The 21,042-nt window shown below is 32.9% G+C and overlaps 2 protein-coding genes across 9 annotated transcripts; both read right to left on the bottom strand.

Moving 5' to 3' along the window:
- Positions 1-188: 188 nt before the first annotated feature.
- LOC143195045 (tudor domain-containing protein 5-like) lies at positions 189-1,845 on the bottom strand. 2 transcript variants are annotated; one of them, XM_076401896.1, is made up of 7 exons: positions 1,713-1,845; positions 1,551-1,657; positions 1,411-1,497; positions 1,191-1,323; positions 935-1,131; positions 602-714; positions 421-539 (listed from the first exon to the last, which is right to left on the bottom strand). In XM_076401896.1, exons 2-7 carry the CDS (start codon positions 1,614-1,616, stop codon positions 533-535), a joined length of 603 nt encoding a protein of 200 aa, XP_076258011.1. In that variant the 5' UTR covers positions 1,617-1,657; positions 1,713-1,845; the 3' UTR covers positions 421-532. The 2 variants fall into 2 exon arrangements, with proteins under 2 accessions (XP_076258010.1, XP_076258011.1); XM_076401895.1 differs by having other exon boundaries at positions 189-714.
- Positions 1,723-20,786, bottom strand: LOC143195055 (tudor domain-containing protein 5-like). 7 transcript variants are annotated; one of them, XM_076401911.1, is made up of 4 exons: positions 20,645-20,760; positions 2,417-2,715; positions 2,220-2,326; positions 1,939-2,128 (listed from the first exon to the last, which is right to left on the bottom strand). In XM_076401911.1, exons 2-4 carry the CDS (start codon positions 2,707-2,709, stop codon positions 2,079-2,081), a joined length of 450 nt encoding a protein of 149 aa, XP_076258026.1. In that variant the 5' UTR covers positions 2,710-2,715; positions 20,645-20,760; the 3' UTR covers positions 1,939-2,078. The 7 variants fall into 7 exon arrangements, 6 of the variants coding, with proteins under 6 accessions (XP_076258029.1, XP_076258026.1, XP_076258031.1 ...); XM_076401916.1 differs by having other exon boundaries at positions 2,606-2,715; XM_076401910.1 differs by lacking the exon at positions 20,645-20,760 and adding an exon at positions 2,963-3,067.
- Between the last annotated feature and the right edge of the window lie 256 nt (positions 20,787-21,042).

Here is a 21,042-nt window from a genome sequence, read left to right as displayed (position 1 = left end):
TATATTGATATATCGATATTATTTTAGCCGATATGTTTCGATTGATTGGGTTACATATTCTAACAGATCAGACAGCATTGCAACGCCTTTTAAGTAGATTAAAATTAAAGGAGAAATACTGTATGATTCATGTTAAAATGATTGACGGGTATTAATGATTTTACTTGGCGGAAGACTTACCCGTGTTGAGTGAGTTTTTGATCTTGATGCCCCAGTTAGCAGTAAACTGAAGCTTCCTTGATCTTCGGTGTACTATAGCTGATTATTATCACAATCAATTAAATGACGCGACAATTGGCCAGACAAAGCTATATATATTACTGGTCTTTATTCAAATTGATTAAATTTAATAAGATCGTGCTTTAGGTCTCCGAAGAAGTTAAAATCACAGCGGAGCTCGACATTCAAGTTTTTTATAGCGGTAATAGTCAACGGTGAATATTTTTGTTGATATCTTATGGTCTCTATGAAACATTGTTCGGCGTACTCCAAGCTCTCCTGGTTAATTATGCATCCTGGGAAATTGCTTACATCATTGTCTGTGGAAAAATATTGTGGTAAGCAAAATTGCACAATCACTCCCAATTCTTCTAACGTATACATTTCGCTAGCGCTTGGAGCAAAACCTAACTCCAGTTCAAGGAACATTGGGAAAAAATACAATCTCTCGACGTTGCTTGTACTATTTCCTAGTTTCAAAGGCGGATATATTGACTGAAAAAAAATATAAATTGAATTAACAACAAATATAAAATGATATTAAATTGGTATATTGAACGTGCTAACATAAACACTTACTATCTATAATTGCTATTGAAATACTGAAAACAGGTCAAGACATTTAATATATTCAATACGGTTTTAACACATTCAACTTCCATTTGATCAGAGTGACTTTGGTTTATACTATGTTATGAATATACTCAGCAATTACCTGGTTTTCCCAATAACCAAAACCTTTGTTTACCACCTCTTCGTTGACATTATAGGTGTTATCAACATCAGTGATGTCCGTTAGGAGCACTCCTGTAGACTCTTCATCCCAGTTGACATAAACAATTTTCATTTTAATGTTTTTTCTGTTGACCATTTCTTTAAATGCAGTACAGGATGATCTTGGCCATATCCTATCTGAAATAGACGCAAATTTTAGGTTGTATATTTTAAAGAGTTAATTTGGTTTTGCCTACTTCTTAATTTTGGCGCTATGTGATGTAATTGGCATCTAATAGCCTGCGCAGGTAATTCAGCAAAATCGGTCTTTAAGAAGTATATTCCACTAAAGTGAACTTTACAAACTCTACCATAATCTATACAAAACACCTAAAAAATATTTGTCGTAAAATAGTAATGTTCTTATTACACATTTAAAAAATGTTCCATCGAAGTAAACGTGTCAAAAACACTTACCCTAGCTTCATTAGAATTGAGAATTACTTCTAGTATTCTGGCTCTATGATATTCACCACAAATTAGCGTCACGCAATTAAGACTTTCCTATAAGGTATTATCATAATATACACAATATACAAACATAGAATGGGCCTTACCTGAATAACTGGAATGTGTACTGAATACTCCTTTTGTACCTCCTTTCGCCTATAAAAATTCTTCATATTATCTGTCAGGTTATTTAATTCGGAATTGTTTGACGTTCCTATAATGAAACAGTATCTATTTTACCAGTAAATAACAATGTACAATTTTCCTACCTAAGTACACCTAAAACTTCGATGGGTCATAAATTTCGACTACGACAATATCCATCTCATCTCCTTCTTCAGTATAAATTGACAGAGACTGTCTGGGTAGTTCCGTAAATGATCGACAAGTGTCATCAGGGATAAATGGTTCAAAAGTAGACCAGTCTAAATTTGGCAAAGCATCAGCTTCATTCTCCTGATCGCAATTGCTTTCAATGTCATCTAGCATGTCTGCATCATCATAACCCCAATTAGAAATAGTATAGGTTTCCGAAAGGTTTTCCGGTATATCTTTTATATCATACAAGCAATAGCCTTCAATGCCAGATCGTATATAGATGAATATATGTGTGAAGTCCTTACACATATCTATTACTACTTTGTAGCCATAGTCGTTAAAGGGTAGGATTTCTTTAAACGTTTGCCTAGGAAAATAGTGTTGTGTTTTTAAGAAATAATTTTAAATTTTTTTAAATACTTATATATAGTAATGGGGTAGGTCATTGCAACATATACCTTCTTTAAAGTAACTTATTAAAATTTGTAAATTTTCCTGCACATTTTTAGGTATATTTGATTCAGTATTGGTTTGTTTAGTATTGGAAGAGTTGACAGCTTGATTTCTAAAATGATTTCTAATTACAAAAATCATACAACTAATTTCTAAATAAATTGGCTAATTTATCACAATGGATGCTCGGAAAAATATATACCCATTATAAGTTTTCTTTTTAATTTCGTTACACTTTTGCAATTGTATTATTTTTTGAGCTAGTTCTGGCACAATATTAGGAAATACCAGTGCTGATGGCCCAGTGCCTTGAACTTGACAAACGTCAGGTATAGTTCTTAGATATTCCTCTGTTGACTTTGATTTGAATTTATTATAAGATAATTCATACCCTACGAGTTCCTTGAAGTCGCCTTCTGGATCATCTATCCTCAGTACAAAATTTGAGGATATTAATAAACTCCTAATGATACTTTTCATTTCCAATTTAGTCATCTCGCTCTAAAAACAAGTCACATTAATAAAAGCTGTTATAACTGTGTCAGTATTATAAATATCTACTTACCATTTTAATAATTATAAAATATATATTAATATGTTAATATATATTATAAATTAATAAATATGAAATTTTTAATATTTTTTGTATAGTTCTATAAGACTATACATATATATATAAGTTAAAATATATACTATAAGTTAAAAAATGTCGAAATACGAACTGAATGAAATGTTTTATAGGGCTTACAGTTCCTATGTTTCGTGATTTTGATCACTTGCTTCGCTCGATACTGTCTACATAACCCTCGTACCTCCAGTCCACGTTGTTTAGCATCATTCGTTCTCCATCTACCACTGATATGAAATATTTGACATTTTTCTCTTTTCTAGAGATAGAGAGCTTTAATAACATGTCAATACCGGAATGTGATCAATGGGCTGAAGGATACACTGACACATCTTCAACCTATGCAGATCCTTGAACTTATAATGAAAATAAATACAATGTTCATTTCAACCGTACCAACAACCAACAAAATTTTTGTAGAATTCGCAGTTCCTATGTTTCGTCACTTCATCAGATGCCGTGAATAGAGTTAACAATTTCCGTTATTGTCTGGATAGCCCTCCCGCTTACCCATATTGTTTAGCATCATTGTTCTTCAATTACCACTAATGTGAATTATTTAACAAAATATAATTTTTAGTACACGGTTTTAAGTTTTAATTCTTAGCTTAATTATTTTACCTTAATAGCAATAAATAAAAATTCACTATATTAAAATGTTTTTCATTTTACAACCACAAAAAATGAATAAACACGCATATTAATAAAACCATTTTGAGTTAAATTTCCTAAAAGTTTAATTTCAAAAGGGTTCAAAATATTATTATAATATCTTATTGTAAAACTGTGTATTCCGTGATGGTGCACCGTAACGATTTCTCAGTGTCGTAGACCTAGTGATGCAATTTTCCGTAGTATTTGAGAAACATCTTAGGTAATTCTCCTAGTCGACAATTCACATCAGCTCTGCGGGATACGCTCTAATATTATTTACTTAGATAGGTTTAGTAGTACTAGTATACTATTTGAGCATTTCTATTTTCAATATTGTATCCTTTACAACTCTCGCAACGTTTTCTGGTGCTCGCTATGAATGGTTTTTTTTATAATGACACAGCTTCTTCCTTTCCAGAAACTCACAATTTATTACGATTTTCTCATCCCATCATATTCAGAGTATGTTTTCATGGTCATATTCCTCTTCATAGCCTATCTGGATGGCTCTTTTCGACTAACCATGGTATACGGAGTAGTATCACCTTAAGTTTCTAAAAGTTTTTGAAGGGCTTTTTATATATAAAAATGCTAAAAATATATGGCAATATCTATTTGTTAATACAAAGTGTCTAACGTACCAGCGATGATGAGGCAATTGATCTCATAGTTCACAATTGGTGATCGTATACCATTAGATACCGAGTCTTTTATTGAAATTATTTTGTATTTGTATTTTTCAATATAATTCAATATCCTCATTATTGTGGAAGAAGCCACACGAAAATTGTACTTGTTGAGTTCGTGTATAATCAAAGCGTTCAAGCACCAATAAAAATAAATAATACTATAATTTCGCAACGCAAAATATCTCGGAATGAATCTTGATGCAAAATATCGGTAGGAAAATGTATTGATTAACCGGAACAAAATCACAATTATCAGTACATAATAAATTACGATTATATAAGCGATGATGTTCCGTGAAAAATAATATAAATACAATGCGAGTTTTCCAAGAATAAAAATCCTGAAAAGTGTAGTGAGTACACCTACATACTAGAGGACTGATTACTTACACCGAGGCCTTCAGATACCGACTGTCACTCAGGATATAAAAAGAATCGTAATAATACTACCGTTAATTACTACAGATTACACCAGAACAGGATACAGACTCAAAAGAATTAAACTATTTGATCTTGTATAGTTTAGTGTAGGGAGGAATATTCAATAGAAAATCAACAGTGTTAACACATAAACATTATTATAAACTAAAGGATGTTATCATGCATTATGTTATTATGTCTTAATTAGGAATAGGATAAAAAAAAGAAGATAAGGTAGACCATTATGGTACAGAAACTCTACTAATGAGATGCTGATGAGGACAAAAGAATGTTTAATACAATAAACGGAGTTGCTTCGAAAAATATATTAGTGAATTAAGCCCGGAAGCAGAAAAAGATTCATTATGAAAAACAACTCACCGATGGAAAAGCATGTTCTGGGATACTGTTACTTGGCACTAATCATTAAACTTAAACACCTAGCAAACCGACAGAACAAAACGAATTGAGACATTGCTGTTAAAATGTCGGGAACAACTTATAAGAATACCAGATTTCCAGCTTGAATTTCGAAATCAACTCTCAGCAATCGAAAAAGGAAACGCAGCAATGATATATTCCTGGATATCTCACAAGGACTTGACCATGTATGGCATGTCTACTAATCTGTAAATTAAAAAAATTATTACCGCGAAATTATTGTCAATTATTGGAGTCGTATATTTTCCAAATAAAATGAGTTCCGCTTGAACTTCGCAGAAAACTATCTTGGGACAACTCCTGTATCTGCTCTATACTATTGGTATCCGAATTTCAAAAGAAACCGCACTTGAAGTATTTTTCTATAACACAATCATTATAAAAAAAGACATATATCTGCCTGGAGCTGTAAAAAAGATACAAATGGTAGTCAGGAAGTAACACAAATGGACTAGCCAATGTCAATTTTGCCTTACGGGGAAATTACGAAATACATAGTATCCTTATCGAAGGAAGTTTAAATTCGAAATATCACATTAGACAAAAATCGGACATCAGATGACCCAAAATTAAAGAAATGTTAGTAAGTGCTTTGTGCTTAATTTTAAGATTGTTTAATGAGTTAGTTATAAAACCTATTTAGACCTATGGGATGCATTTGTATGATTGCAGTAAAACGTCAGTTCAGCTAGTGTCGCTTAAAAACTGCACAATAACAAAGAAATAATATGGATTTCGCTTTAAGAACTGAAATAAGCCGGCTTGGTGGCGCAGTGGTAAAGGCGATGGGACGGTCCTCCTACTGTTCCGACAGCCGCGGTTTCGAATCCCGCCGGGGCATGGTCGTAAATTTATGTTTGTAATTGTTTAAAATTTGTGAATGCGTGAAGACGCTTTATTTTGGGGTATGAGAACCTTTGGCGGCATGAAGAACCGCTTTTGGAGGATAGTCTTCGGGGTTGCCTAATTGGGAACGACTCTGACAGGGATCTGATGTGGGAATTGTTGGAGAGAACTGAGGTTGCATGGAATTTTTTGTGTAAGGTGAAAATGAACCATCTTATTTCTGGTGTGTTAGTTTCCCGACGAATTTGGGTATTTATGACAAACCATGGCGCGTTCAGAGTTTGCCTGAGAAGTTTATTTTGCATTACCTGAAGCTTTTCTAGGCAAGAGTGTAAAATTCGACAAGGAATATGATCCCAGTCACGCCAGTAACCAGGCTGGATAAGACCAGATGTCTTCTGGGATGATTTCTAAAGTTAGTCACTCGCCAGTCGGTAGACTTTATACTGAGGACCGTGGTTCGGAGCCCACATTAAACTTTAGGGCCCAGTCCAGATAAATCCATAGTTGGTAAAATGAGACTTTAAAATATATATAAAAAAACCTGAAATAAGTTGAATAAATAACAATGTGGGAGCAATACAACTATTGTACAATGCGCAAGAAATCAGAGAATTACACAAAATTGTATAGTGTATAAGCGCGACCCTTTAGCTTATGCTTAAGTAATCCAATTTAATTTTAATTTTAGACATGCTTACTGATGTATTTATCTGGCGCTCGCCATGCTTGTGTTTTGGTGCAAGTACAGTAAAACAGTAGCAATAAATTAGTTTGTAAATTAAGAGTGTATTACTATATTATCAATTGTAAGGTGTAACTAAAGAAAGCGTTAATAATTAAAAATAGATTTTAATTTTTAAAAGAAATATTTAAGTAACTTAAAAAACATTTTCAAAAGGCGTCGAAAATATACTATCTGATCTGACAAGGTGTATGTTTAACGAATATAGAAAAGATAATTAAATTATAAATATAAGATATGTATCTAATATAACTTATAGTTCAATTACTAAATTATAAGACTAATTATTAATTATTAGACATAATACGAAAATACTTGAATATATACTTGAAGTAGTATTATTATCCTTTAAAATTCTAAATTAGTTAAATTAGATGTTGGGCTTAATTTTTGGTAATAAGTGGTAATACCATTGAATTAAGATAAGTTCCTGGTGCCGTTACGATATTTTGATTAAATAACATGATAATAGAGGAATAATAGATGTATTAATCAAATTATTTATCAAAAGCTATTCACTAAATATTTAGTAATTCACATCTCCAATAATAGAAGATATATATTTACGTCTCCCTATTTTTAGCCTTGCCCAGAATCTATATATAAACTCATAATAAAAGGCTTATTATTTAAATTGCAATTAGAAACTATATCTTAGTTGAGCAATGGTATTCGACATATAGGTTAATAGTTTATGATAAAAACTAAACGGTTAAGGTGCTAAATCCTAACATTCAATTTTAGTTTTATCTTATAAAAGGATTATTGTCATAGTACTTTAATTTATTTTTCTCTCTCCCGAACTGAAACAGTCAATTAAACGCAAATTTTCATTTTTGTTATAAATGATGTGTAAAATATTCAGGCAAAGAGTGTAAAAAAAGTACAAACGGCTATGAGTAGCATCCGGCAAGTTACAGAATTGTGTAAAACACTACTAGAGAGAAGAAGCAAAGTCACTCAAGCTAAACTAAAAATAGGGCAACTGAAGAAAATGGTTTTATATTCGGTTATGTCCGATTTCTCCGTTAATTATAGACCGATTTTCAAAATTCCTCTTTTATTCGAAAGAGGGCCCTTCCAAGGTGGTCCCATTGAAACCAAGTTAGCATCGGATGGGGATAAGGGTTGGAAATCGATGAAAAACCTCAAATTTCAAAGGCACGTAAAATATTTTCATATATTTTTTATCTAAAATAATCAGATATCTGGGTGTAATGTGATATGACAAAAAATCGAAAGTGGTTCACTCTAAAAAGAACTTTATTGAATAAATATCTAACACAAAAATGAGAAAAATAAAATATTTTTACAAAAAAATTGAACAGACACTCACTAAAATTTAAAAACTAATCAAAGGTCTATGACCTTTAACGAAAAAACGCGTTAAAATAAAATATACACGTAATATTCTGAAATGTATATATATATATATATATATATATATATATATATATATATATATATATATATATATATATATATATATGTACTTCAAAAGTATTAGAACACTATTCGTATATTATAAAGGTAATCTAATTTTATATATACAGTGAATATTCCTCTTAAGTTACAAATAAAATCACCGACAAATAATCAATAAAATTATATTAGATATAATTTTTTTTAAGTATTATTTAATTTACAGCAATTGATTTGAAGCCCTACAAATTACTTCATTCTCAAAAAAATGAAGAATCTCCTTCAATGAAGTGCTTTAGCGAAAAACCTACGATATGTCTATTTTTTAATTTCTCCTAAAATTCTCTAAAATCCAAACCAATGATAATCTGTTGAGTGAATCGTTGTTCTGATAAAGAACCGGTGGTAGTTCTTGAACAATGATTCCCCTCATTGTACTTACTTTGTAAATAAAATAAATTTGAAAGTATTAATGACATAAGTCTAATAGTTTTATATATATATATATATATATATATATACATATATATACTAGCGACCCGCCCCGGCTTCGCACGGGTGCAATGCTGATACTAAATTAAATACACTACAGAAAAAATATGAACGTTGTATATAAAAACATAGCGGCCCGCTCCGACTTTGCACGGGCATAAAATATATATGCCTATGTCACTCAATGAAAACATGATTAAAATCGATCCAGTATTTTTGGTTCATTCATTACTGCCCTTGGCCTGCACGCATTAAATTTGGAGTAAAACAATTCCTCTTCCCCTATACTTACTATGAAGATTTCCTGCTTTCTTTGGAATATCTAAATTCATACAATTTTTATTACATTACACATTTTTAAACGCAAATTTTAAATTTGTTATATCTCCGAAAATATTTGTTTAATTTACATGCTGTAAGGAACCATATTGATCTATATTAATTGCACACTGTATTTAAGGTACTTAATTCGATAAGGATTAATGCCGTATTGCTTAAAATAGCTTCGTAAATAAGCCATTTTCTCACGTAAAAAGTAAACAATAAAAATGGTTAATGTGGGTTATCCCTAAAAGATAAACATATACCATCGCGGACTTTTTTGTAGACCTTTTTATGGTGTACAATACTGTAGTACATTAATTTGATCTAACTCGTAGGGTTAGGCAGCGTTTTTGCTAATTGCTAAATAAGCCTAAAAAAATAGGTTAATTTACGACATCACGTTAGAACCTCTAAAATTAGCAATGTTGCCTTAGTATATTATGCATGTATTATACATATAAACCTTCCTCTTGAACCACTCTATCTATTGAAAAAAACCGCATCAAAATCCGTTTCGTAGTTTTAAAGATTTAAGCGCACATAGGGATATAGGGACAGAAAAGGCGACTTTGTTATATATATATATATATATATATATATATATATATATGTACTTCAAAAGTATTAGAACACTATTCGTATATTATAAAGGTAATCTAATTTTATACATACAGTGAATATTCCTCTTAAGTTACAAATAAAATCACTGATAAATAATCAATACAATTATATTAGATATAATTTTTTTAAGTATTATTTAATTTACAGCAATTGATTTGAAGCCCTACAAATTACTTCATTTTCAAAAAAATGTAAATATGTTCCTACCATCTCCTTCAATGAAGTGCTTTAGCGAAAAACCTACGATATGTCTATTTTTTAATTTCTCCTAAAATTCTCTAAAATCCAAACCAATGATAATCTGTTGAGTGAATCGTTGTTCTGATAAAGAACCGGTGGTAGTTCTTGAACAATGATTCCCCTCATTGTACTTTGTAAATAAAATAAATTTGAAAGGATTAATGACATAAGTCTAATAGTTGAAATACCAGTAATTTTGTCTATATAACTGCAATAAATACAAAACTATGTCTATTAAAACATTGTAAATATGCTATTTAAAATAAAGCTATATATTCTATCAAAAAATTCAAATAAAAATTGTTTTATTACTATCCTTTAAACTCTAATAATAGTTACTTTAATAGAGGTTTTTTTATTGCTTTATTCTTAGTTGTTTATGAAGTTACCTGTACTAAACGAAAAATAGTAGTGGGGATACGCAATTGAAATTTCATAAATACGATCTGAATAACATTTTTGTGCTATTCCTTTCATTTAGTTGTTTTTTTTAAGAATATGCTTAAGGTTTAGATTCTAGTTTATCTTAGACCTTAGAGCTTAAATTAAAATGGTAAGTGAATTTATATTTTTGAACAATGTATTAATTTCATTAAATTGTTTCTTTTGTTTTTCTAGAGTTTTGTAACGGAATTCGAACTCAAAAATATTATAAGAAGTTTACTTACTTCATCTCCATGTATATCAGATATAAAAAATCTAGAGAATGATTTTGTGGAACTAGTGGGGTACAAATTACCTTTTAGACAATTTAAATCGAAGACAGCAGAAGAGTATTTACGAACTATACCGGACGTTTGTCGGATTGAAGGCACTGGATCATCAGCAAGAGTTCTTCCTGTAATTACAGCAAAAAGTGCTCATATTGATGAATTTGTTACTAAGCAAATGAATAAGGACGTGACCTGTCCGTTAAGAAAAAGGTTTACACGCAATGTGTATGTATTTCTACATTTGTTTACTAAAATTGAAAATTGTCACCACCATATATCATTATTTAGAAGTCTGTCTACCAATCAATCCCATAGAAGTTATTCCGGTCATAATAATTATAGCAAAAAAATCCAAGGTATTTCTATTTCTACACAAAAACCGAAGGCAAGCAGTATAAAAGCAGAACATAATAACGACATAGAAATGATGACCTCAAAGAAAACCGTACCTCAGTATGTACAGAAGAACTTACAAAAACTTATAGCTTTGTTTGAAGAAGGTATATGGTGCGCGGACTTACCCTATTACTACAAGTAAGTACTACAAATTATGTAATAGTATTTAAATTGTTACTAATTATTCTATATATTTTATTTTTCTCTAGACAAATGTTTAAAAGGGATCTACCCTTTAGTAACTTTGGATACAATGCACTACTAAACAAGTGCCTCGAACTAAGACATATATTTTTCTGTGTGAAATCTAACACTGGCAACTTTCGCTTGTATGGCAGATCAAGAGGTTTACCACGAAATATTCCACAAGCTCTGTCTGACCAATCGTCAAGTGATTTAATCACCTATGATAACAATCTAGAGTGCATTGAAGATATTAATGAAGGTAGATTAAGTTTGCTACGAACTGAGGCACCAAAATCAAGAATCCTGCTCAACACGGGTAAGTTTGAAGTTAAATCATTAATTCCTATGAAAACAATTTATTCAATAATCTCATTGTTAACACCCATTAGTTTATTTTTTGTAACATTTAAATTAAGCGAAGTTTGAAGCATGCATTTTTCGCTTTCTAGAGACAGATAGCTTTAATATGTCAATTCCGGAATATGATCAATGGGCTAAAGGATGCACTGACACATCTTCAGTCAATGGAGATGCTACAACATCTGAAGAAAATAATAATAATAATGTTCATTCCAACATTAAAAATGACGGAAACTCTAACAACGTAAGTGTTTATTATGAATAATTGTTAATCATTAATTTAATGGATAGAAACTAATTGATCGACAAGTTGCAATATAACTAATTATAATATAAATTTATATTAGGAATACGAACGATTTGAAATGAATTATCAGTTCACACATAAATCAAATTCAGTTCAAAATGATGGAAGAGAGGCTACTGTTCCGCAAAAAGTACTACGACCCCCTCCAGGTAATTATTAGAATTTTAAAAATAGATATTTCCAATTATATCAACTAATTTTTTGTAGGATTCACAGTTCCTATGTATCGTCACTTAGTGGATGCTGCGAATAGAGTTAGCTATTCCCGTTTTTATCTGGATAACCCTCCCGCCTGCCCATGTTGTTTAGCATCATTGTTCTTCAACTACCACTAATATGAAATATTTAATAAAATATAATTTTTAGTATACAGTTTTTAGTTTTAATTCTTAGCTTAATTGTTTTACTTTAATAGCAATAAATAAAAATTCACTATATTAAAATGTTTTTTATTTTACAGCCACAAAAAATGAATAAACACGCATATTAATAAAACCCTTTTGAGTAAAAGTTTAAATTCAAAAGGCTTTAAAGTAGAATTATAATTATTTATTGTAAAACTGGATATTCCGTGTCAGAGTACCATGATGATTTCTCACAGTGTCGTAGACATAAGTGATGCAATTTTCCGCTGTATTTGAACGATATCTTAGGTAATTCTTCTAGTCGACAATTCACATCAGCTCTGCGGGATACACTCTAATATTATTTGCTTAGATAGGTGTAATAGTACTTTCTATTTGAGCTACGATAGTGTATCCTTTACAACTCTCGCAACGTTTTCTCGTTCTCGCCATGGATGGTTTTTTTTTATAACAACACAACTACTTCCTTTTTAGAAACTCATAATATGTTACTACATTCTCATCCCACCATATGCAGAGTATTTTATCTTTTATTGAAAGTATTTCATATTTGTATTTTTCAATATAAGTTATAAAGTATTCTTCATATATTTGATTTTTTTTTCAATATTCAACTAAATTTCATGATTATCATCATAAAAGCTAAATTATATTTTAGGGTATCTGCCAAGAACTGAAATAAGAATAAATAGTAGCAGTATTTTCTTATATTATATATTAGAGAAAATATAATACAGAAACAAGTAACCCCTACACACCAATTTGGGTTTATTAAGAAACATTCAACAATTGACATGATCCATATAATAAGATATATAAATGAAAAAGCCTATGAATGTATAAAAGTACGTTCAGAATATTCTTACATTAAGTTATGGCATGGTGGCCTTGTTCATAAGCTACAAAAATATTACTGAACCAACACACTGCATTATTAATATCTTAGATTTCAGTCAGAATGTTTAGAACAAAATAAAAGAAAGCATAATCTAAAATGAAAGACACTAAAGCAGGTATACCACAAGGAAGTGTTGAGACTAATTTGTTATCTACTCTACACATGATATATACGACAAATAGAAAATATCACTATCGCTACATTTGCTGATAGTGCTGCGACATGTTGAGTTCACGTATAATCAGACCGCACAAGCACCAATAAAAATAAATAATACTATAATTCCATATAACGCCAATGCAAAATATCTCGGAATGAAACTTGATGTAAAACATCGCTAGGAAAATGTATTGATTAACTGGAACAAAATCACAATTATCAGTACATAATAAAGTACGATTATATAAACGATGATGTTCTGTGAAAAATAATATAAATGCAACATAAGTTTTCCAAAACAAAAGTCCTAAAATGTGTAGTAGGTGCACCCACGTATTAGAGGACTGATTACTTACACCGAGACCTTCAGATACCGACTATCACTCAGGATATCAAAAGAATCGAGAAAATACATAGACTGCAATATTCTATCAATATTGAAGCAATATATATCATGAATTACACCTGAACAGGACACAAACTCAAAAGAATCAAACCATTTGATCTTGTATAGTTTAGTGCATAAACAATATTATAGACCAAAAGAAGGCTTATGGGTTCTCCTAAATATATATTTAGATTTAAGTTAGTTTAAAGATAAATTATAGTTTATATAAATAATATAAATAAATTAATTTTAAAGAAAACCAAGTTAAAATTTGAAATAATTAACGGCTGTTGCTTCGAAAAATATGTTTGTGAATTAAGCCCGAAAGCAGACAAAGATTATTCATTACGAAAAACAACTCACCGATTCAAACCTTCATTTAAATCAATGCCTGCCACACTTAATTCCTGTTCCGACTAAAACATGTTCTAGGATACTGTTACTTGGCACTAATAGTTAGACTTAAAAACCTAACAAACCGACAGAACAAAAAACCTGGAAAACAGCGAAAAGGCGTCTCAAGACTTGGAAACAGAAATCAAAATTCTCGGCGTTACTATAACAGCATTTATAAAATGTCAACAAGGTGCCATGAAAATAAAGACTGCCGCTGCCACAGAAACCGAGAACAAAAAACCTGGAAAACAGCGAAAAGGCGTCCGAAGATTTGGAAACAGAAATCAAAATTCTCGGCGTTACTATAACAGCATTTATAAAATGTCAACAAGGTGCCATGAAAATAAAGACTGCCGGTGCCACAGAAACCGAGACCCAGATACCAGCTAAACCCGCACAACGGACCGACGAAACTGAAGACCTAGATGATGGTTTCAGTCCGGCAAAAGTCAACGCGAAACAGGCAACCAAAACCCAAGCCGGTAGCTAAACCGGCCATTCAATCCACCCAATCGAAAGCCAAGGCTAACGTACAGCCTTCGATAACTAAATTCCCAACCAGGCCAGTGCAAACCAAGCCGATCACCAGGACGGTCCCACAGCCGCCACCGAAACAAATCATTACCAGACCAACCCAGCCTACGCAGGTAAGTAGCCAGGCCACTAACCAAACCTTAACCTCCACATCAAAAACAGTACCAATCACGTGGTGACCGTTTCTCAAACCGCCTCTACAGAAAAAATCCCACGTATAGTTCTTCGTGACAAGAAGAGGTTCATGAAGTTAATTAGAATCTCCAAGGCACAATCAATTGACATTACCACCCGAAACAAAAAGCAGCTCGAGGAAAGGAATTATCCTTACCATTCCTTTTGCCATCCGGAGCAGTGAGCATACCGCGTAATCATGAGAAACATCTCAGAATCACTCTCCATTGACGAGGTACTTGAACTTCTCCGCGATCAAGGCTTTCATCCCAAATTTGTGTAAAGATTGAAATAGGCATACAAATACCACTTGTTCAGGTAGTTGTCCCTCGCGAAGAGCGACAGATCTAAGCGGCATTTATATAGTATTTACTTGTTTCTCTAATTCCCAGCAGCCTTATAAATCATCAAAATGACTGTTCCAAAATCTCTTATACTGATGACATAGAATGCCAACAGCTTACGCGGAAAGCAATGACATCCACATCGCTTTCGTCCGGGAAACTTTCCTAAAACCTTCGCACCGTCTCTCTTTCGAACACTTTTTTGTGTACAAAAACGATAGAACCCCGAGTCAAACACGAGGTCCTACCCTCATTATCAGCAAACAACTTCGAAACAACCTCCGATCGATACCCAAGCACATCCCTTCGTGATTACATCCATGTATAGGAAATCTTCCGCATTCAACTACACAGAATACCGATCACCCGTAGAAGGAAAATTTCCAAAAATAATAGGTGGCGACTTCAACGCCCACCACCCCACCTGGGGATGCTCTAAAGCGAACCCTGCAGGTAACGCCATCGTAGCTCTAAGTGCAGATCTGGGCTGTAGTCTTACCCTGCTAGATGAACCCACCCATCACCCCAGTTCAGCTTCTCAAGGCACAGTAAGAGTCCTCGATTTATTTATTTATTATTCAAGGCGTAAATCGCCTTTCCGAAGCTTGAGTCCTTGACGAAGTAGAATCTGATCATCGTCCAGTCCTTCTCAAACTCGGAAACTGCGTCACCACTCAACTCCCAGTTACAAGATTCAGGAAAAAGACCGACTGGAAGAACTACCAATCTCTTCTCCTGGAATCCGATCCAATTCCGAAAAATAACACTCGAGAACAGCTCGAGGGGCCGTACTCAAGCTAACTCATGATATTCAGTCTGCTCACGAATCTGCCACAGTCGAAATTTCATCACAACCTCAACCGTGGAGAAATAACCTTCCCGCTTCTCTTAAACGTGAAATTCGCATCAAAAATGGTCTATGTAGATTAGCTCGATTCACCTTTGATGCTGCCGACAAAAGGCAGGCGAACAGAGCATGCAAGGGAGTAAGGGAGGCAATCTGGATCTGACGAGCAATGAAATGGAACTCATTTCTCGCCAACCAAAGACTCCAAATGGCTTGTGGGGAAGACGTACCTGCAGAGAGCGGTTACAGGAAATTTCGCAGTCACTGACCGTCAAAGTCGTTATGTTGGACTCTATTATTATTATCTGGTTCTGATAAATATTGAACGGTTTCTCGTTGATTTGGATACCGACTCTTTCTGGGTCGTTGTTAGAATGAATTGTCTCCTGTACGCCGTATGTTTCTTTGTCAGATTCCAATTCTCTCAATAATGTGTCATAATCCTGTAGATCAATTTTGACATTTGGTGGATTAGCCAACAATTGATCGATCTCTTCATCGAATTCCGAAGGATCGACTACATCATGCGATGCTTGTGGGATCATCGATGCGGTATCATCATCTTTCATCTTCCAGTGCGTTAATCTCTGTTAGGGCATCAGCAACAACGTTTTCTTTTCACTTATTGTATTTTGTATCGTAATCGTGCTCGCTAAGCTTCAACTTCCTTCTGATTACTACGCCAAACTAGAGGGCGATGGTGAGTTTCTATTTGAAACTTCTCTCCATAAAGGTAGGGACGAAAATGTTTACACGATTGGACAATTGAGAGAAGTTCTTTTTCGATAGTGGAATAATGTATCTCAGCGGTATTTAGTGTTCTTGAATAGAATTGATAGCTATTGGGTGTCCATTTTGTGATAAGACGCTTCCTATGGCCATGTTAGAGGCATCAGTGGTCAATGTAAATGACTTACTGACCTCCAGGGTATTTTAAGATGGACGAGTTACAGTACAATACACTCTTTTAAATTTTTTATGGCCTGTATGTATCCTGGTTTTTCAGCGTCTATCTTATTATTATTTTTCAAACAATATGTCAATGGTGCTGCCAATTTAGCATAACTTTGGATAAGTTTTCGGTAATAACCCGTGAGACCTAGAAACCCTTTTAGTTGTTTGGTGGTCTTCGGTATCGGAAAATTTGTTATTTCCTTTATCTTTTCAGGATTCGGTTTAATTCCTTCTTTAGTAATTGCGTGTCCAAGGAAGGGTACTTCCTTCCGTAGAAACTCTGTTTTGTCCAGTTGGGTTTTCAGTTGGGCAATTCTCAGTGTTTCAAAGATGTTCTTCAAGTGGTTTAAGTGATCTTGCAGTGTTTTTGAGAACACAGTATCTCATCTATTCGAGGAAGTGGATATTTATTCTTCGACCGAATGTTCATTTAGTCTCCTATTGTCGATGACCACTCTGTATTTTTTTTCTCCGGAGCTATCCATTTTCTTCAGTACTATCCAGTCAGGGGCAGAATATGGTGACATAGATGGGCGTATTATCTCATCATTTATTAATTTTTGGATTTGTTCATTAATCTCATTGTTTATAGATGGAGGATAACGAAAGAAACGAAATATATAAGAAACAGGTATAGATTAGTGTGTCATCTTTCGTTCTCCTATGATGTGTAGTTTTAACGGTATTAGACAATTTAGTAATTTTGTCATAGAAAATATCTCAGTATGTGCTACACAGTTTAATTATGGATTTTCTTTCCTCTGTATTCATATGTGAAGTTCTTATAGGTAATATGTCTTTAGAGAATGTTGTGGGTATTTCTGTTATTTCAATATTCTCCTTGATAGCTATTATAGGAATTTTCTCTGTAAACTCCTTGTTTTTATCTGGATATGGATGCGCAATTTTTACATAACCATCTTTAATAGTTACTAGGCTTTCTGGTAGTGTATAATTAATATTATGTAAAGCTGGTAATAATGCTTCACCTTGGTTATGGTCAACAGGGATATGAAGACAGATTTTTGCTTTTTTTGATAGTTTGGAGATGTCTTCATTGGATAAAATAGTGAATGGTATTATCCTGTTCGCTATTTTTATTATTTTTCTTTTATAATCGATTATAGCATTAAACTGTTTCAAATCATTGGAGCCTATTAGGACATCATAGTATCGGTGTCAATCTATCATCCCACATCCTACAAGTTCAAGTAGTTGATTCCGTATTGGTTAAGTAATTCTAGATCGACGTTATGACAGGCTTGTAATGTGTTATTACATGCTATCAAGTTAAACGGTTCGTAGTATATTTGATTTTTTAGTTGGTTATAATGTCTTGTTGATGTAATAGAACCTGAAGCTCCTGTGTTGATAAGTATGGTTAACGGTGGGTCAGACATAATGTGGATACAGGGTAGATGAGTGGCTTCATTATGTTATTCAGGTCTGACTATCCTGGAGATTTGTTCGTAGGGATCTTGTGAAAATCCTTTTCTTCTGTATCTGTATCTTCTCTTTCCTCAATATAATTTTCTTCATTTACCTCTTCTTGGGTTTCGTACTTTTCCAGTTGTTGTTCAGGTTCTGTATTTGTTAATTCTTGGAATACTAGTAGACCGGCTTGTGGTAGTCCATGTGGGTTTTGGGGATATCTTTGTTGTGTAGACCGTACTGTATTATTATATGGTAGAGTCTTGTTGACTGGTTTTGAGTTATTCATGTTTAATATCTTCATTTGATTAATGAGGTTGTCATGTCTAATGACTAGATTCAACGTGTCCTGTAAATTGTCTGGGTCGCTTGCAATTAGTAATTGTTGCAAGGCTGGTGGTGAATTTGACATGAGTATTAATACTGCTGTTTTCTGAGTTTGGTCGATTAATCCTCGCTGGGTATTCTGTTCTGGGAACTCCATTATTATTCTGTTAATTATTTGTTGTACCATAAATTTCGATTTATTGTAGAAGTCAATGGTTGATTCACTTGATTGTTTCTTTTGATATTGCAATAGTATTTGATAGCTTGTGTTGTCACCAAATCTTTGTCTCAATGCTGGCTTTATATGATGCCATGATGCTAAGTCTGGTTTAGATAATAATAAGTTTTGTGCTTCTCCAGTTAATTTTAATTTTATTTGCCATATATACTTTTTGCCCCATACGCACATTCAATTGCTGAAATCGTACCTCTCAGACAGACATTATATTGTCAAACAGGGTGACGAATACACTGACCTACAACCCAAATATTCGAGTGTTCCACAGGGCAGTATTCTCGGCCCATTGTTATATCTTATGTACACAGCTGACCTATCGACCTCATGAAACACTACTGTTACAACATATGCTGACGTTACGGCGGTTTTATCATCACACGAGGACCCAATATCAGCCACAAAAAACCTCCAACTTCATCTAAACAAAGTCGAATTATGGTTGAAAACGTGGCAAACAAATGAGACAAAATATACCCATATGACATTCACCCTTTGCAGAAGAACATGTCCCTCAGTAAAATTAAATAATCATGAACTTCCGCAAGCAGACAGCGTTAAATATCTGGGAAGGCATTTTGAACGACGTCTGACTTGGAAAAAACATATAATGACAAAATGCAAACAGCGTGGGCTTAAACTAAACCAAATATATTGGCTAATAGTGCGTAAATCTAAATTATCATTAGATAACAAGGTTTTGCTGTATAAGTCAATACTTAGGCCCATCTGGACCTATGGTGTTGAACTGTTGTTATGTGTTGAATCGTTTACTAGCAAATCTAACATAGATATCCTCCAGAGGTTCCAGAATGAATAAAGTGTTGCGAGTCATCGTCGATGCCCCATATTACGTGTCCAACAAACTGATTCAACGCGATATCCCCATAGAACCCACAATGAGTGTGATTCGAAGTGCTAGTGCGAAGTACTCTGAAAGACTATTAGTGCGTCCTAATGCACTCGCCAAACAGTTAAATGTGCGCGATGACAGTGAAGTACGTAGGCTCAAAAGCAAACTACCATACGAACTGGTTAATAGGCACATAGAGTGAAATTTAATAATATCTAGAATAAGTTAGAATAGGCATTAGAATAAGTTAGGATAGATTTTAAAATAAAATAGAATGGTATCTAGAATAAGATTTAGATTATAAATTATACAGCAGATCACTTACTAAAGTGATCTTCTACATGTTAGAATGGTTATATTATATAACAGAAATCAAACAATAATACTTATTGCCCACGGGCAGATTGTTGACGTTGCAAGAGATTAATAAAAAAACATATATATACTTGAAGGATTTCCATTAAATGTGGGAAGTGGGGAGGATAAAAATTTTAGATTTTCCATCTTAATATAATATTTAATAGAACAAATTCTCAAATCATTTCAAATATTTAAATGATTAGTTTTATAAATTATTGTCTAAGTCGGGTATAAAAATGTAGTCAATGAGTATACAATTGATTGATTAAATTGATTTAATTTAATTCTTTTGTATTTAAATCTTTGATTTAATTTAATTGATTTAATACTTTCTTTGAATAATTTGATTTGATTGATTCAATTCTTTTTCTTTTAATTTAAATTTAATTTAATTTTAATTTTTAATTTTTTTTTCTTTTTAATTTGAATTTTTCTTAATTAATAATACGATTAGACTTAATTTACTTAACTTACTTAACATTCAAAGAGAGAGGTTACGATGTCTTGCAATTTAACATTCAAACAGAGAGGTATTGCAGTTCCTATCTAATCACAATTAAACTTCGAACAGAGAGGTGTGTGATGTAATGCAATTTAACATTCAAACAGAGAGGTATTGCAGGAATTCTTTCACTACTCAGTTTGTGTTAGGGAAATAATTGATCAAAACGTAGTACTCACCGGGTTCTATAGCTCACAAGTTCTAGAAGTTTGTCATGTGTCAAGCTGTGTCAATGATGTCAAGCAGTTGAAACAGGCCTTTCGCTAAGTCTTCGATATCACGAGCTCTGTTAAGTACACTAATCCTACCGGCTGCGTCAGTTAAATAATTTTATTGTCATTTAACGTTTTTAAAGACTTTTATTTAAGATTTTTACAGTATAGGTAATTTCGATAAAATTTATAAAATACAAATGCGTAGAGTTTCACGTGTAAAATGAATTGTTCCGCTGGTCCGTTTGCCTTTTTATAATTCTCAGTTCGTTTTTGGAATGTTGAGTATTTGTTATTTTCTATATTGGAACTCTGACAATTCAAAAACTTCTCTTCAAGGGGAATTCTAAGTTCGTTTGGAATCT

Source organism: Rhynchophorus ferrugineus, unplaced genomic scaffold, assembly GCF_030347505.1.
Source record: "Rhynchophorus ferrugineus isolate W39M unplaced genomic scaffold, kcgeb_rfMv2 rfM4, whole genome shotgun sequence".
NCBI lineage: Eukaryota > Metazoa > Arthropoda > Insecta > Coleoptera > Curculionidae > Rhynchophorus > Rhynchophorus ferrugineus.
Note: the sequence above shows the minus strand (reverse complement) of the source record. Positions and strands in the feature narration are given on the sequence as shown.

Bases quoted from the DNA above. Each gene is read 5' to 3' on its own strand.
- LOC143195045 (XM_076401895.1), bottom strand. From the start codon at position 1,616: ATGAAGAATTTTTATAGGCGAAAGGAGGTACAAAAGGAGTATTCAGTA. The intron at 1,498-1,550 runs GTAAGGCCCATT...AATACCTTATAG, and splicing joins TACACATTCCAGTTATTCAG to GAAAGTCTTAATTGCGTGAC. The intron at 1,132-1,190 runs GTAGGCAAAACC...CGTCTATTTCAG, and splicing joins CATAGCGCCAAAATTAAGAA to ATAGGATATGGCCAAGATCA.
- LOC143195055 (XM_076401911.1), bottom strand. From the start codon at position 2,709: ATGACTAAATTGGAAATGAAAAGTATCATTAGGAGTTTATTAATATCC. The intron at 2,327-2,416 runs GTATATATTTTT...AAATCATTTTAG, and splicing joins AAAAAGAAAACTTATAATGG to AAATCAAGCTGTCAACTCTT. The intron at 2,129-2,219 runs GTATATGTTGCA...CTATTTTCCTAG, and splicing joins AATAAGTTACTTTAAAGAAG to GCAAACGTTTAAAGAAATCC.